The 17,091-nt window shown below is 44.7% G+C and overlaps 1 protein-coding gene across 1 annotated transcript in view; it reads right to left on the bottom strand.

Moving 5' to 3' along the window:
- ATXN2L (ataxin 2 like) overlaps positions 1–17,091 on the bottom strand; it is a 235,148-nt gene that overhangs the window by 139,831 nt on the left and 78,226 nt on the right. Inside the window, exon 3 of the mRNA XM_029607113.1 lies at positions 16,639–16,695. Coding sequence (XP_029462973.1) covers positions 16,639–16,695 — 57 coding nt within the window. The remainder of the gene's footprint in view (positions 1–16,638; positions 16,696–17,091) is intronic.

Here is a 17,091-nt window from a genome sequence, read left to right as displayed (position 1 = left end):
AGCAACACCGGTAGCCCCTCCAGACCACCGCCCCCACATTCTAGCCTTAATAGCATCTTGAGGCTTAAAGTTAACAACATTTGACAAATGGTATAGCTAATGAAACAGGTACATCGCAGCACAACAGATCAGAACACAACTGCTGCCCATAAAGTAAAAGTGAAAAAACATCAACAGCATCAAGTTGCCACACTGCTAGCTGAAAAACACTTCAGTAGCACAGCAGGCCATCAGCCCTTCTCCGTCTGGGGTTCCCCCATCCTGGAGTGTTGGCGTCGTAGACGTCCGCGGCCCGGACCCGGTCTCCTCCATCTTGGGGTGGGGTCCACAGGCGGGATGCGCCGATTTGATGTTACTGGAGTAAAAGGGGCTTCCAGGCCTGCTTTTTTAAAGCTCTCCACTGCGTCCTCCAGAGTGCGAACACGGTAGGTTATTCCTTTTCGCTGAAAGATAAGGGCAAAAGGAAAGCCCCATCTATAACTGATCTCTTCATTGCGTAGTGCTAAGGCTACCTCCCGTAGTGAGTAGCGCTTCTGTAGCGTAGAAGGAGCGAGATCATTGTAAATCGAGATGGTGTTATCCTGCCATGTCCATTGTGGTTGTGAGCGTGCGCTCCTGAGGACTTCTTCCTTGACCCGAAAGTGATGAAATCGAATGATGATGTCCCGCGGTTGATTGTCTTTTCGAGGACCCAGCGCCCAATGAGCCCTCTCTAGGTCTATTTCCTTGCCGTCATCGTTGGAAGCAGAGGGCCCCTTAGCTAAGACAAATTTGCAAATGGCCGCCGCCGTTTGCATACAATCCACATACTGTTCGGTTTCAGGCACTCCCCGCAAGCGGAGATTCGCTCTCCGCGAGCGGTTCTCCAGATCCTCTAGCTTTTCATTCACCAGATCCAGTTCTGTTGACATTTCTTTATTTTGCACGGTTAAAACTTCAAGGGCTTCACTATGGGTGTCCGCTCTCAGATCGAGATCATCCACGCGGTTTCCCATTGCGTGCAGATCTTCCCTCATGTCCGCTATGGAAGCGAGCAGTTCCGCCTTATGCGCTTTGAGATCAGCCCGAAACTCAACGAACCAAGTGCGCATCTCTGTTCGTGTCGGGAAATCAAGGGACGCTCCCGCGACCGCCAGATCACCGGGAGCAATATCACTCCCCGTGATATCCACGCCATTTTCTGATTCGTGGCCGCCCGCGGCCTGCTCGTCCTCGGCGGGCATAATGTCCACCGCCGCTTTACTAAACGAAAACTGTTTTAAATCAGTCACTCGTTTGCGAGCTGCCATCCCGGAACGTGCCCCTTCAAAATTTTTCTTTCGGGCTACCTTTAATGCAGCGTGCCGCCTGTTAATCACCTCAATGTCGTTAGTGGGAGCGGAGCTGATGTCTCAAGCGGCCATCTTCCAGCGCTGCTCACCAGCGCCCCCCCTCAAAACATGATTGGATCATCTTGTAAATGATGATTAAGAGAAATAGAACATAAAAACATAAGAACGTGCCAAACTGGGTCAGACCAAGGGTCCATCAAGCCCAGCATCCTGTCTCCAACAGTGGCCAATCCAGGCCATAAGAACCTGGAACGTTCCCAAAAACTAAGTCTATTCCATGTTACTGTTACTAGTAATAGCAGTGTCTATTTTCTAAGTCAACTCAATTAATAGCAGGTAATTGACTTCTCCTCCAAGAACTTATCCAATCCTTTTTTAAACACAGCTATACTAACTGCACTAACCACATCTCTGGCAACAAATTGTGTGTTGAGTGAAAAAGAACTCTCTCAGATTAGTTTTAAATGTGCCACATGCTAACTTCATGGAGTGCCCCCTAGTCTTTCTATTATCCGAAAAAGTAAATAACCGATTCACATCTACCCGTTCTAGACCTCTCATGATTTTAAACACCTCTATCATATCCCCCCCCTCAGCTGACTCTTCTCCAGGCTGAAAAGTCCTAACCTCTTTAGTCTTTCCTCATAGGGGAGCTGTTCCATTCCCCTTATCATTTTGGTAGCCCTTCTCTGTACCTTCTCCATCGCAATTATATCTTTTTTGAGATGCGGCGACCAGAATTGTACACAGTATTCAAGGTGCGGTCTCACCATGGAGCGATACAGAGGCATTATGACATTTTCCGTTTTATTCACCATTCCCTTTCTAATAATTCCCAAAATTCTGTTTGCTTTTTTGACTGCTGCAGCACACTGAACAGACGATTTCAATGTATTATCCACTATGACGCCTAGATCTCTTTCTTGGGTGGTAGCTCCTAATATGGAACCTAACTGTGTAACTATAGCATGGGTTATTTTTCCCTATATGTATCACCTTGCACTTATCCACATTAAATTTCATCTGCCATTTGGATGCCAATTTTCCAGTCTCACAAGGTCTTCCTGCAATTTATCACAAGCTGCTTGTGATTTAACTACACTGAATAATTTTGTATCATCTGCAGATCTGAATACCTCACTCGTTGTTTTTCTTTCCAGATCATTTATAAATATATTGAAAAGTATGGGTCCCAATACAGAACCCTGAGGCACCCCACTGTCCACTCCCTTCCACTGAGAAAATTGTCCATTTAATCCTACTCTCTGTTTCCTGTCTTTTAGCCAGTTTGCAATCCACGAAAGGACATCGCCACCTGTCCCATGACTTTTTACTTTTCCTAGAAGCCTCTCTTGAGGAACTTTGTCAAACGCCTTCAGAAAATACAAATACACTACATCTACTGGTTCACCTTTATCTACATGTTTATTAACTCCTTCAAAGAAGTGAAGCAAATTTGTGAGGCAAGCCTTGGGTAAAGCCATGCTGACTTTGTTCCATTAAACCATGTCTTTCTATATGCTCTGTGATTTTATCCTTTAGAACACTTTCCATTATTTTTCTTGGCACTGAAGTCAGGCTAACTGGTCTGTAGTTTCCTGGATCACCCCTGGAGCCCTTTTTAAATATTGGGGTTACATTAGCCACCCTCCAGTCTTCAGGTACAATGGATGAATTTAATGATAGGTTACAAATTTTTACTAATAGGTCTGAAATTTCATTTTTGAGTTCCTTCAGAACCCTGAGGTATATATCATCCGGTCCAGGTGATTCACTACTCTTCAGTTTGTCAATCAGGCCTACCACATCTTCTAGGTTCACCGTGATTTGGTTCAGTCCATCTGAATCATTACCCATTAAAACCTTCTCCGGTACGGGTACCTCCCCAACATCCTCTTCAGTAAACACCGAAGCAAAGAAATTGTTTAATCTTTCTGCGATGGCCTTATCTTCTCTAAGTGTCCCTTTAACCCCTCAATCATCTAACGGTCCAACTGACTCCTTCACTGGCTTTCTGCTTTGGATATATTTTAAAATGTTTTTACTGTAAGTTTTTGCCTCTATGGCCAACTTTTTTTCAAATTCTCTCTTAGTCTGTCTTATCAATATCTTACCAACTTGCCAACGCTTATGCATTATCCTATTTTCTTCTGTTGGATCCTTCTTCCAGTTTTTGAATGAAGATCTTTTATTTATTTATTTTTTTTTAATGTGCCGACATTCGATCTGATATCACATCTGTTAACATTCAGGTACTGTAGGTATTTCCCTATCCCCAGAGGGCTTACAATCTTTTTTTTCTGAACTTTATCTTATCTTTACTAACGTTTTTTAGTTTTTTTAAATAATTTTAATTATCTTTTTATTTTATTGAAGATTTTATTGTATTTATTTCTGTTTCTAAACTGTTTTATTAGTTATATTATGTAAACCGTTAAGATAGAACCTTGTGTTCTGGGTAACGGTATCTCAAGTCTGCGCAAATGGAGAAATAACTTACCTGATAATTTTGTTTTCCTTAGTGTAGACGGATGGACTCAGGACAAATGGGTTATATGCTCCCCTGCTAGAAGATGGAGACAGAGTCAAGTTTCAAAACTGACGTCACCTTAGATACACCCCTGCAGTGACCTCAGCCCTTCAGTATTCTCTTCAAAAGCCATTATGGACATACTACTGAAAAACTTGATTAACAATGGATAACCGTAACTGTACTCAACCAAACACTGAAGCCTAGCAAGAATATAGTAATGGCATACCCATAACCTCTTGAAATCGATATTCACCTCAAGGGCGATTCCTTGGCACCATTCTTGGGTAGCCGTGGGCGGGATGCTGAGTCCACCTGTCTACACTAAGGAAAACGAAATTGTCAGGTAAGTAATTTCTCCATTTCCTAGCAAGTAGCCAGATGGACTCAGGACCAATGGGATTTGTTTATTTATTTAAAGTTCTTATATACCACTTATACAATTGGTTAATTGATCTATGCGGTTTACAGTATAACATACATAAAGTTCAGTTAAGACAAATAAAAAGTAGGACACAAATAGGCAAATAAAATAAAAGTAAGAGACATCAAATAGGCAGCTCATGTAGGTTAAAACAATATAGATATATAAATTAAACTTAAAATAACCAAATCGATAACTATAATGGAAAAGAACATTAAAAAACAGGCTATGTGATGTTATAAACAATAGTACAAATGTAGGTTTTTTAAAGCTTTTTTAAAATCCTTGGTATTGGGCATGAGACGAATGCCTTCAGGTAAGCAGTTCCATAAAACCAGACCGGTGACTGAAAAAGCGTGCTTGCGGGTCAGGTCTAATCTTGCCATCTTTATTGTAGGTATTTCAAGTATACATTTATCCATTGGGATGTTCAAAAGCTACTCCCAATCGGGGCGAGAGGCTGCCCGTTGTATGGTTAACCACCCTTGCAAAGACTGCGTCCTCTCGAGCCTAAATGTCCAGGCGATAGAACCTGAAGAAGATGTGCAAGGAGGACCACATCACCGCTTAGCAGATGTCGACAGGAGACAGCAGTTTAGCTTCCGCCCAGGATACCGCCTGAGCCCTAGTGGAATGAGCTTTAACTTGAAAGAGTAATGGTTTTCCTACCTCTACATAAGCTGCTGTGGACCACCTCCTTAATCCAGCGAGCTATGGTAGCCTGCGAAGCTGGTTCGCCCTGTCTCCTTCCACCGTGAAAGACAAACAAGCGGTCCTGTCTTGTGCACCGGTTCTGAAAGTTCCAGATACCACATCAAAGCCTACTGACGTTTAAATAGCAGAGGAGGCGGTAGTCTTCTGTATCCTTGTGCCTATCTAGGGATGGCAATGAAATGAACTGATTCACATGAAACTCCGAGACTACCTAGGGCAAGAAGGATGGACCAATACGAAGTGTAACGTTCCTGGGGTCATCCGGAGGAATGGTTCCAGACACGACAATGCCTGTAGTGCAGAGATGAGACGAGCCAAAAAAACTGCCACCAGGAACACCGTTTTCAGGGTTAACAGGCGTAAGGACAGACTGTGCAGCAGCCGAAAGGAAGGTCCTGCCAAAAACTCCAAATCAAAATTAAGATTCCACAAGGGAACTGGCCACCATAGGGGTGGCCAGAGGTGCTTTACCCCTTTTAGAAAACGGACCATGTCCGGATGTGCCGACAGGCAGATTCGTTCACCTTGCCTCTGAAACAGGAGAGAGCCGCTACCTGGACCTTCAAGGAGTTAAAGGACAACCCTTTATTCAAGCCGTCCTGTAAAAATTCCAGAATCAGAGGGATTTTAGCTGTTCGAGGGGCAAAAACAATTTCCTCGCACCAGGCCTCAAATACTTTCCAGGCCCGCACATACGCTAGGGACGTCAAGAACTTCCACACGCGGATCAGGATGGTAATTACTGCCGCCGAATATCCCCGCTTCATAAGGCGAGCCCTCTCAAGGGCCAAACCATAAGACAAAATAGAGTCGGGTCCTCGTGAAGGATCTGACCTTGCTGAAGTAGGTCCCTATGCGGTGGGAGGCACAGGGTGTCTCCACAAGAAGCCTCCACATGTCTGCATACCATGGGTGTCCGGGCCAATATGAAGCCACTAGAAGGACTAATCCCCGGTGATGCTCGATCTTGCAAATACCCTGCCCAGCAGGCGCCATGGAAAGAAGGTGTATAGTAAGTCCTCTTCTGGCCAGGTCTGAACAAGGGCATCGATCCCCAGGGATCGCTGATCTCTTCTGAGACTGAAGAATCGGGAAACTTTTGCATTGTGAGATGCAGCCAGCAGGTCGACGGATGGGAGGCCCAGTGATCTACCAGCAGCTGAAAGGCTCTGGCCGAGAACTACTATTCTCCTGGATCAAGGCTCTGCCTCCTTAGAAAGTCTGCTCTAATGTTGTATTTTCCTGCGATGTGGGAGGCAGAGATCATATATAGATTCAATTCTGCCCATTCCATAGGAGATCTATTTCCAAAGACACTTGCTGGCTCTTGATTCCTCCCTGGCAGTTGGTGTAGGCTACCGTTGTCCAACATCACGTGGACCGCCTGACCCTGGAGCATGCGGCTGACACGCCAGCCTGACTGCTTGGGCTTCCAGGTGGTTTATGTTCCAGTGCGCCTCTTCCTTGTTCCAACACCCCTGGGCCATCAGTTCTTGACAGTGAGCTCCCCAACCTCTGAGGCTTGCATCTGTTGTGAGAACTAGCCAGTTCGGTGGGGACAGGCTTACACCCTTGCCCTGGTGAGCTTCCTGCAGCCATCCCTGGAGCTGAGAACATACTTCCATCGGTCGGTGGAGGCGAACTGAATAGTCTTGAGACAGCGGGTTCCAACGTGACAGCAGGGAGCATCGGAGTGGACACATTTATGCCCTCGCCCATGGTACTACCTCCAGGATTGACACCATCAAACCAAGGACCTAAAGATAGCTCCACTATCACATTAGTCAACCGACGCACTTGGGAACATCAACTTCCTTATCTGCGAGGGAGGAAGACCTTGTCCTGCTTGCTGTCGAACCGGACTCCCAGATATTCTAAGGCCTGGGAGACCTTGAGATTGCTTTCGTCCATGTTCACTACCCAACCACATGTTCACTACCCAACCAAGCTCCTGAAGCATGGACGTCACCCTGCTGGTCACCTAGAGACTCTAATGACTTTGCCCAGATCAACCAGTTGTCCAAGTATGGGTGCACAGGATCCCTTCTTTCCTCAGGGCTGCTGCCACGACCACCATAATTTTGGAAAATGTCTGGGGGCGGTGGCCAGGCCGAAGGGCAGTGCCCAGAACTGATAATGGTGGCCCAGCGCCGCAAAGCATAGGAAACGCTGGTGGACTTGCTGGATTGGAATATTAAGGTAGGCCTCGGAGAGGTCCTGTTGTGTCCGTCGGTCCTCGACGGCTTCGCCCCATTTGCCTCACCTTATTCACGGCTCCTCCCGCTTACCTGGGCAAGATGGCTACCGCCTCGTCTACAAGCCGACCTCTCTGGTGTCCCCGGAATGGCTATGGTGCAGCCTCCCGCCATTGCTCCTCCCAGGCACCTACTAGGGTGCGCGCACAACCCACGTCTTTGGTACCACCCTTGGCGCAAACCTCAAGGGCGTTCCCTCATGCTGACGTCACGCCATCCGGGTATAGTAGATTCACTCATTTGCTAGCTCCCCGAGTTAACAAGGACTCAAATCCATTCTTGTCTACGCTACTCTGCTGCTTCCGTGCTGCCGCAGGCAGCTCTCTCTCCCTCTCTCTGACCTTCTGGGTATTTGATAACCTAGGTACCCGTTCCTCGGGGGCCCTCTGCTTTATTTCAGGTGCCTTACAGGGTTCAGGTACTCGCTCCGAGGGCCTGCCTCACCCTGCCTCAGTGCCTGTACCTCTACAACAGACCTGGTGGAATCGCATATCAACAGCAAACACCTAGTGAGTACTCTATCTCATCCACAGTATCTCCTCGCTGGGAGACCTGCTGCGGAACCTCCTGACGTCATCAAGGAGAGAAGAGCTCCCTCTGCCGAGGTCCCTGAGACTGCAACTACAAGACTGCCTCACTACTGCCACCTCTGGTGGTTCGCTTCAAGCTGTGCAATAAAAGAACTCTTGTGTTTGTGTAGTACGAGTCTAGCCCAGTGCTGTGGCTCCTCACGGGATTCCTCCCCATGGGCGTGGTCACCTCCACAGCACCCAAGGATCCACAAACACACATAATTACAACAGGTCCAGGGAGATTAAAAACTCTCCCGGTTGCACGGCCATTAAGATGAAGCACAGATTTCCATGTGAAAATGAATTACTCGTAGATGTTGGTTGATGCTCTTGAGGTCCAGGATGAGGCGAAAGAAACCCTCCTCCTTGGGTACAATGAAATACATGGAATAACACCCCATATTTTTCTGGGGCATAGGTACTGGAATTATAGCCCTCAATTTGAGGACCCTTATCAAGGTAGATTCCACTGCCAGCTTTTAGTGCTGGGAGTGGCATGGAGACATCATGAATATGCCCAAAGGAGTGCAGTGAAACTCCAGCGTGTACCCTTCTCGTATGATATCCAGTACTCATTTGTCTGACGTGATCTCAACCCCCTGCTGGTAGAAGAGGGATAGTCAACTCCATGCTGGTAGAAGAGGAATAGTTGACCCCCTATCTCCTCGTTCCATGGATGGGTTGGCAAAACGTCATTGGGAAGTTCGGGCTGAACCTGAACCAGCCCCTCTTGGGTTGCTGACTCCGAAAGGACTGAAACCTTCCCAAGGACCAAGACATCTGAAATGCCGATTTCCTGTAGGGCTGACACCTCATAGGCGAGAGGCGCTGTAACCTCTTTCCTCTTATCTTAGAGGTCACGTCCGCTGACCAATTTCGCAACCATAGCTATCTTCTGGCCTCTACCACTGAGGCCACTCCTCTAGTCAAGGTATGGACAAGGTCAGAGCTCGCATCAGATAAAAAGGCAGCAGCGGGATCCTTAGCCTCTCTGGAATGCGCTCCTGAGTTATTTACCTCTCTCAAGAGAAGCAGGCAGGAGCGAGCCACCAGGGCACAACAGGAAGCAATCTGTAGTGCCATTGCTGTCGCGTCAAAGGCTTGTTTAAGGATGGACTCCATCTGCCTATCATGCGCATCCTTTAAGACCACTCCTTCCTTCACTGGGATAGTTGTTCATTTCGAAATGGTGCCGACCAGGGCATCCACTTTAGGGAAACACAGGCATTCTCCCACCGCCAGATCCAGTGGGTATAGAGCTTCCAGTGCTCGACCACCTTTAAATCTGGCTTCCAGGGTGTCCCATTCTAGGTCCATCAACTTCTGGATGGCTTCTAGCATTGGGAAATAGCAAGAGGCTTTCCATAGGACACCAGGATGGGATTCTTCTTTGGTTCCAACACAGGGTCCATGCCAGGAACTCCCAGAGTCTTCAGGGTCTGGGAGACCAGGGCTGGCAATTCATCTCTGTGGAAAAACCATAGCATGGTCCAGTATGGTTCCAGACCTGGAGGGATTTCCCGTCCTCCAATGAGTCTGTATCCCCTTCATCGTCCGTATTGTCTGGGTCTCTGTCAGGGATACCCTTGGTGAGGCAAGGCATGTCCTGAGGCATGCTAATAGGACTGAGAGGAAGAGGCCTTCCCAGCTGGGGCTCAGATCAGACAGGGACAGCAGCTGACTGTGCCTGAACAAAGGCTTGAAGGCCCTGAAAGAATTTCACCCAAGAAAAGGTTGCCGGGTCCATACCTAACCCAGGAGGAACTGGGGTAGGGGCCACTGAACTGTCCTCTCCCAGGGAGGACACAGCCCCGGGACTGCTCAGATCCGGGGTGCTACCAGATACGGTCGTGGCTGACCTGTCCTCCGACTGGGAGGGGCCAGGCTTGGAAACGTTCTGAGTCCCCAGCCCTCCCTGGGCTTCCTCACTGCTATCAGGAGTACATTATACCCATTGGTCCTGAGTCCATCTGCTACACGCTAGGAAATGTTAGGAATTATTAGAAAGGGAATGGTGAATAAAATGGAGGATGTCATAATGCCTCTGTATCGCTCCATGGTGAGACCACACCTTGAATACTATGTACAATTCTGTTCGCTGCATCTCAGAAAGATATAGTTGCGATGGAGAAGGTACAGAGAAGGACGACCAAAATGATAAAGGGGATGGATCTGCACCCCTATGAGGAAAGACTAAAGAGGTTAGGGCTGTTCAGCCTGGAGAAGAAAAGGCTGAGGGGGGATATGATAAGAGATCTTTAAAATCATGAGAGGTCTAGAATTGGTAAATGTGAATCGGTGTTTACTCTTTTGGATAATAGAAGGACTAGGGGGCACTCCATGAAGTTAGCATATAGCACAATTAAAACTAATCGGAGAAAATTCTTTTTTACTCAACGCACAATTAAACTCTGGAATTTGTTGCCAGGGGATGTGGTTTGTGCAGTTAGTGTACCTGGGTTTAAAAAAGGTTTACATAAGTTCTTGGAAAAGTCCATTACCTGCTATCAATCAAGTTGACTTAGAAAATAGCCACTGCTATTACCAGCATCAGTAGTGTAGGACAGCGATTCTCAACCAGTGTGTTGCGATACACCAGTGTGTCGTGGCTCCGGTGTCCCACTGCCCCGGTTGTGCTTCCCCGTTCCCTGCCCCCGCGGGCCAATGGCAAGCCTCCTCCATTCTTCCTGCCCCATGCAGGCCAATTAGAAGCCTCCTCCCTTCTACTTGCCAGGAGGAAGCTTCTGATTGGCCAGTGAGGCAGGAAGAAGGGACATAGTATACGCCGGGAGTTGGGAGGAGAGGCAGTGTCGAAGCGAGGCCCAACCTGATGAAGCAAGGCTGCCACGGGAGCTAACCCCCTTGGCGGCAAAGAGGAAACCCGACCCAGACGAATCAAGGCTGCCACGGGATCCCATCCCCGTGGTGGCGAAGAGGAAACCCGACCCTGGCCAAGCAAGACCGCCACAGGAGCCCATCCCTGTGGCGGTGAAAAAGAAGTCCCGCTGGAGTAAAGCCGCAATGGAACTGAAACCCATCCCTGCAGAGAAGGAAGAAGAGGTTTGGTGGTGACTGCATGTGAGAATGGAAGCCTAGGTGAGGGCTGGTGTGTGTGAGTGGGAATGGGAGCCAGGGTGAGGGCTGTTGTGTGTGGGTGCGAATGTCTGCCTGGGTGAGGGCTGGTGTGAGTGGGTGCGAGAACATTTGTGTGATTTTGAGCTTGCATATAAGAAAGAGCATGTGTGTGATTGAGAGAGACTGGTCAAGGAGGTGATGTGTTTCTGGGTGAGAGAGAGACTGGTCATGGGGTCTAATTTGGGGTATGTGTGTATGAGTGAGTGACTGGTTGTGGACCCTAAAAAGAGGATCGTGGGGATAGAGCTTCAGCAGCCGCTGCAGCTTCTGGTGTGTACATTTAGCCTGGAAGAGAAAGGAGTAGAAGAGTTGCTGGAGATGGTAAGTAAAGGTGTCTTTTTAAGTTTATTTTTCTTGATTGACTTTTGATTCTCCTCTGGGCAATTGCCCTTCTCAGGATTTACCAACCTACTCGGCAATTAAGATCATCACAACGTGGTTTACTAGATGTGCCTTCTGTCCGTCATGCCCATCTTGCTTTTACACGGGAAACTGCTTTTTCTGTAGCTGCTCCCTCTATCTGGAATTCTTTACCTTTCGAGGTTCGAATGCAGGAAAATCTGAAGAAATTAAGACTCTACCTAAAAAACTTCCTCCTTCAGTGCTCTTGATGCAAGGTCTGAATTTCTTAATGCTGGTAATTTGTGTGTTGTTTTAGAATCCAATGCTGTTGTATGTGATTTTTGGTGTTTGTTTCTTGATACTATTTTATGTATGTTCTATTGTAAATCACCTAGGCCACAATTTTGTTGTGTTAAGTGATTAATAAATGTTAATAAATGAAAAGTAACTGCCATTTTAATTATTGAGTATTATGTAATCTGTCTGTTTTGAAATATTTAATTGGTATTTGGACAATTTTTAAATAATTTTTATGAGTTTTTAATTGTTGGATGTTATTCTGTTCATCAGCTGTTTTGAAACATTTATTAGTATAGTTTTACAATTATTTCTGCGTGGGGTTCAATAGCAGCTTAGCTTATTCTGTTTTCCTAATAGGAAATATATTAGTGTTTAGGGCCTGGTTTAATATTTGTAGTGTTACCTTTTCATAGATAGGGTTGTTACTGTTGGAGTGCATGCCATAATGCAGGTGTAACTTTGTGCAGATTAGTCTGTGTGCATTATTGCAGATCCTGGGACTATGTTAGGTGCTATATTTATTTCCATTTCTGCAGGTTTGCACTGTATGCTGAGTGGCTTTTTTGGTTTTCCATTCCAGTTTCTGTCTCCATATTTATAATTTATGGTCTTTCTGTACTTAGTTAAGGTCAGATCTGGGTGTGTGACCGAAGTGAGGTATTTTACTAACATGTAGGAATTTGTATCAAACTTATTTGTTGTGTTTTCTCAATAGGATATGCATTAGTGGTAAATTACTGTCTTTTCTTAAGGAAGGCTATTGTGCCTGGTAGTAAAGGGAGCTTGTTTTGCTTTTACTGAGATGTCACCAGAACATCTTTTTTGTATGGTGAGTTGTATGGATAATGACCTAGTTCTGTTCTGACCCATTGTTGGGGGTCGAGGGGGTTCCTGTGGATGCAGAGTGTATGTTTACATATAGCCCCATGACTGTCACATGTTCAGTGTGTCACACATGTGAGAACCATCTGTCAATTGTGTCCCTGCCGAAAAAAGGTTAAGAACCACTGGTGTAGGATATACTTAAGTTTTTGGGTTCTTGCCAGGTACTTCTAACCTGGATTGGCCACTGCTGGAAACAGGATGCTCGGTTTGATGGACCCTTGGTCTGACCTAGTATAGCAATTTCTTATGTTCTTATAGCCATTTAGGAGGGGTTCAATGTCATCTCAAAGGCATCATGTGCCAAACAGATTAGAATCAAAATCTAACTGAATTCAGATTGTTCCTCTTGAAAGAAACAGTCTGTAAAATGTTACACCTTTCACAGAATGGTACTTAAGTGTTAAGACCATGTAGATCTGGTGGGATGCTGTGTGGGACTGTGGTACAGCATTCTCATATTATCTCAGTCTAAAATAATTTTAAGTCAGACTTTGACACTCCAAGGGTACCAAGTATGTTTTTTGGACTTTAATATGTTTTAGAGTAAATTCATCTACCACAGAATGGTCAAATCCTTCATAAGTACACCATACTTAGGTGTACTTATGAAGGATTTGACCTTCATAAGTACACCTGATCTTGCAAAACCAAAAACATTCTGGTTTTGCAAGAGAAGGACAGACACTGCCACTGATCTTTTTGGGACATCAAGGCACTTGCAGGCCAGATAAGGTACCCTGGGCTCTTCCTCGCCATAGTATGAAGAAAATCTGAAAAAGAAAGGTTTTTGGGTAGACTGACTCCATGCCTATGGAGAAAAATGGTCTCCGCAAAGCTCAGATAAGAATTCTTCTTCAAAACATATTTCCTCAGTTTCATTCATGAAAGCTCATAGCCCATCAACCAAAACTAGAAATAGTTCTGAGGGTGTGACTATTTTGGAGCTGGCCAACTTTCAGTGCCAATGGAAGACTCATAATGCATCAGAACTGACAATGACAAAGATCAAGAGAGGCATTCCTCAAAGGATGCTCAGTGCCAACATTGAACCTCCATGCTTGCTAATGGACCAAAAACACTCTGCTGCAGAACAGAAGCAGTAGTATGCTCCAAGCATGCTTTAAAAAATATTTTTAAAAATTTGTTTTGGTGATACTGCCACATTTAAAGAGAAGGATGGTAAGTTAATGATTTCAACTAGCAGTAAACCATCTAGTTCATGATGATGTTCAGATTGGTTAAGATATTAAACTACCACTTTTCTACCTCTAATATAATCAGTTTTTGATGTATTTTTTGATGGTTAAAGGCAGTATAGTCACAATTATTATAATTGTTTTTGGGGTCAACTATGTTAAGGCTTAGGAGCAGCAGCGATTATAGTTCACCTCAATAAGTGGAGATTTGGCATTTGTAGTTTTCCAAGAAGTGAGTCAATCGATGCATGATGTACAGTACTTCTCATATGTAATCACCTCCACTACTTGCCTTTAAAGTTCCTCTTCTAATATTGCCAAACTACTGAGATGTCTTAATGTGACCTCAAAGCTTAAAGTTGGACCTCTGGACTGTGTTATATAGAAGGCAGTGCTTTCTTCCATGAAGAACTGCCTCAGGGCTGGGAGATCACACTCCAGCTTTTCCTGATGTTGGCAGCATGGACAACAAGGGCTCTTTTTTGGCCCAGACCTCCCACAGCAATAATGATGGCGGCTCTTCCAACCACAGTAGCAGCAGCTGCTCCTGGGCTTGGGGTCCACAGTGCCAAGGACTTTTTTTTAGGCAACCAAGTGACCTAATGTTTGTTTTTTTCCATTCCTATTTATAAAACCTGGCTTTTCATGTGACTGTGCACATCCTAGCCACTTTATCCCTAATATACCCCCATGATTCCTCAGATCTCATGTAACTAACTGCAGCGACCACTTTACATCTAATTCTTCTATTATAAATTATACTTGTATTGTAAACCTCTTGCATTCCTTCCATCCTGCTACTGATTTTCTATCACCATAAACCACTTGTATTCCTCCCATCATTACTAATATTCATAACCAACTTTATAACTGTAATCCTCTCTGAGCTAAAGAAACAGGGAATATAAATCCATTTTTAAAAACATGAAAGAATGAATGATGGCCTGCAATGGACATATTTTGTCTAGTCTCAGCTTTACTTGAAAGCGCTGGCTTTCTCACATTGTCTGAAAAACAGACAATAGAAAATCAAGAAGAGGAATAAATTTTGAAAAGCAAAACAGGTCAAGTAGAAAAAGAGTGTTCCCCAGCTAAGAAGGTCTGTTAGAAACCATAAAAGAAATGTTGCCTTCCGATAGAAACATGAAAAAATTAAGAAAGTTTGATGACAAAATTGTCTAAAATATTAAGAGTAAAGAGAAACATACACTAAGGAACACTTTTGCCCATAAAACAAAAGAACTGCTTGCAATCAACATAGCAAGAAATCATAGCAGTCAGATGAGGCAATCGATGTGCCTGCTGCTGAAGGAAATAACAAACTGAGGCACACTGTATGGCTATGGGAACTTCTGCACTGGTCCAGAAGTTTAGGTTTTTCCTAGAAAGCTCTAGAAAAGTGTTCCATATTAGCACCACCACATCACATCACCCATTAGTGTGACTAGATGATTTTCCTGGTCTTCAGAGAGGTTAGAACCAAATGAGGAAAAACTGAAAATTTTCAGTTCGAGTGCATACACTGGGAGAAATCATTTAAGTTTAGGAGACATTTGGCAGTTGTGCTAGTTAGACAGAAACTTATCCAGCTAACTAGCACTGTATATTCAGCCACGGTTGAATATAGCTAGCCACTTTAAAGTTAGCCGGATAAGTTAAGCCAGCTAACTTTAGGATAGTCCTATGGCCTAACCAGAGTTGGCCAGATAATTCATCTGACTAACTCTGAATACTGAATTAGCCGGGTAACTTATCCGGCTAACTTGACTCCTCTCCAATCCGCCCATTCCTCACCTTTAAGTTATCCGGCTAAAAGGTTAGCCAGATAAGTCACTTATCCGGCTAAGTGGTACCCACTGACAGAAGCCGGATATTCAGTGGCACTACTTAGCAGAATAAGTAGTATTTATCTGGCCAAGTTTCATTTTGCATATTGGCCTCTTGGTAACTAGGCACCTGGCCACAGGATTTTAGCTAAACTGACCAGATATACAGGCCAATGCAATACCATGCGCTGGCTGCAGTTCACGACAACACGTGATTGAGTTAGTGTGTCCAAAACGCGCATCCAATAGAGCGTATAGCTAATAGCGCTCATCAAATGTAAATTCATATTGATGAGGCTATTAGCTATTTTCCCCAGATAAAAAAAATATGTGCCCAACACACATTTTAAGTTTATTTTAGTTATATTTTATTTTTACTTTATTTTAACATGTTGTAAACCGTTTTGATAAAATTTTATTTTAAAAAGCGGTATATAAATACTTTTAAATAAATAAAATAAATAAATTTTAATACCTGCCCCAGAGCAGGCATTAATTTTTGAGGAGCCCAAAAAGTGTATAGTAAAGCAGAAAATACTGCTTTTCTGTACTTCCTCCGACTTAATATCATGACGATATTAAGTCGGAGGAAATGAAAAGGTAGAACTGTCCAAAAAACAAAAATGTGCCAGCGGTCAAGTTAGGAAAAGGGGCGCTCAATTAACAAGCATCCATTTTCCTAATCCGTGGCTGTGAATAGGTTAGGAAAACGGACGCTCATAAAACTCAGCACTCCGTTTTCCTAGCCCGCCTACAGCCACCCCTCCTGGGAGCCCGCTGCCAAGGAGGTGCTAGAGACACACAATTTCCCCTAGCACCTCCATTTTATCGTAGCAGCCGTTTGCGTACTGCATCAGGCGCCCTGGAGAGGTTGATCGGCACGCTTTAGGAGAGCATGCACTCAATCGCGAGAGCCCGTTTTCCGCACGCCAATATTGCAGCAGCCTGATATTGCTTTAGCCTTCCCAAGTGCACTGGTAAAGTGCAGGAAATAAATTCTTTGGAAGCATCAGACACCCTTCACAAATTCCCACACAATCAATATTGGGGTAAGTATCTGGGTATATGTATGTATTTAAAGAAGGAGGAGCTGAACAATAACTACCAAGAAATAAAACCACAACTCACCACAACAGCAGTTAAAAAATGCAGCATTCGGGAATTATTATAAACGCCTTCAAACACCTGCAAGAGGAAGAAAAGATGTTGGATTTACCAATCTGGCCTGCAACACACAGTAAATGAGTGCAGTAAGGTCCACTACACGTAACATCTTATTTTTAATATACAAATCATCTTTTTCAATGCATTTTCAAACATAGTGGTGGTGGAAATTGGCTCTATGACAGAATTCAAGCATGTTTGAGACAGATTTAGAGAATAATATTAGAAACAGGGTTGGCAACTTGTAGAATTGCAAAGGACCTAACCTTTACTCCCTCAAGAGCAGATGCAAAGCTAGGAGGTGATAAAGAGAAAACAAGGGGCAAATAAAGAGTCAATTAGCACAACTAGCAATATCGCACAGGTTAGCCAGACTGGAACAGGCTATGCTCAGGGTCTGCCCTGGATTCCCATGAA

This window comes from Rhinatrema bivittatum, chromosome 6, assembly GCF_901001135.1.
Source record: "Rhinatrema bivittatum chromosome 6, aRhiBiv1.1, whole genome shotgun sequence".
Lineage (NCBI taxonomy): Eukaryota > Metazoa > Chordata > Amphibia > Gymnophiona > Rhinatrematidae > Rhinatrema > Rhinatrema bivittatum.
The sequence above is the reverse complement of the archived record's forward strand: the minus strand, read 5'-3'. Positions and strand labels throughout refer to the sequence as shown.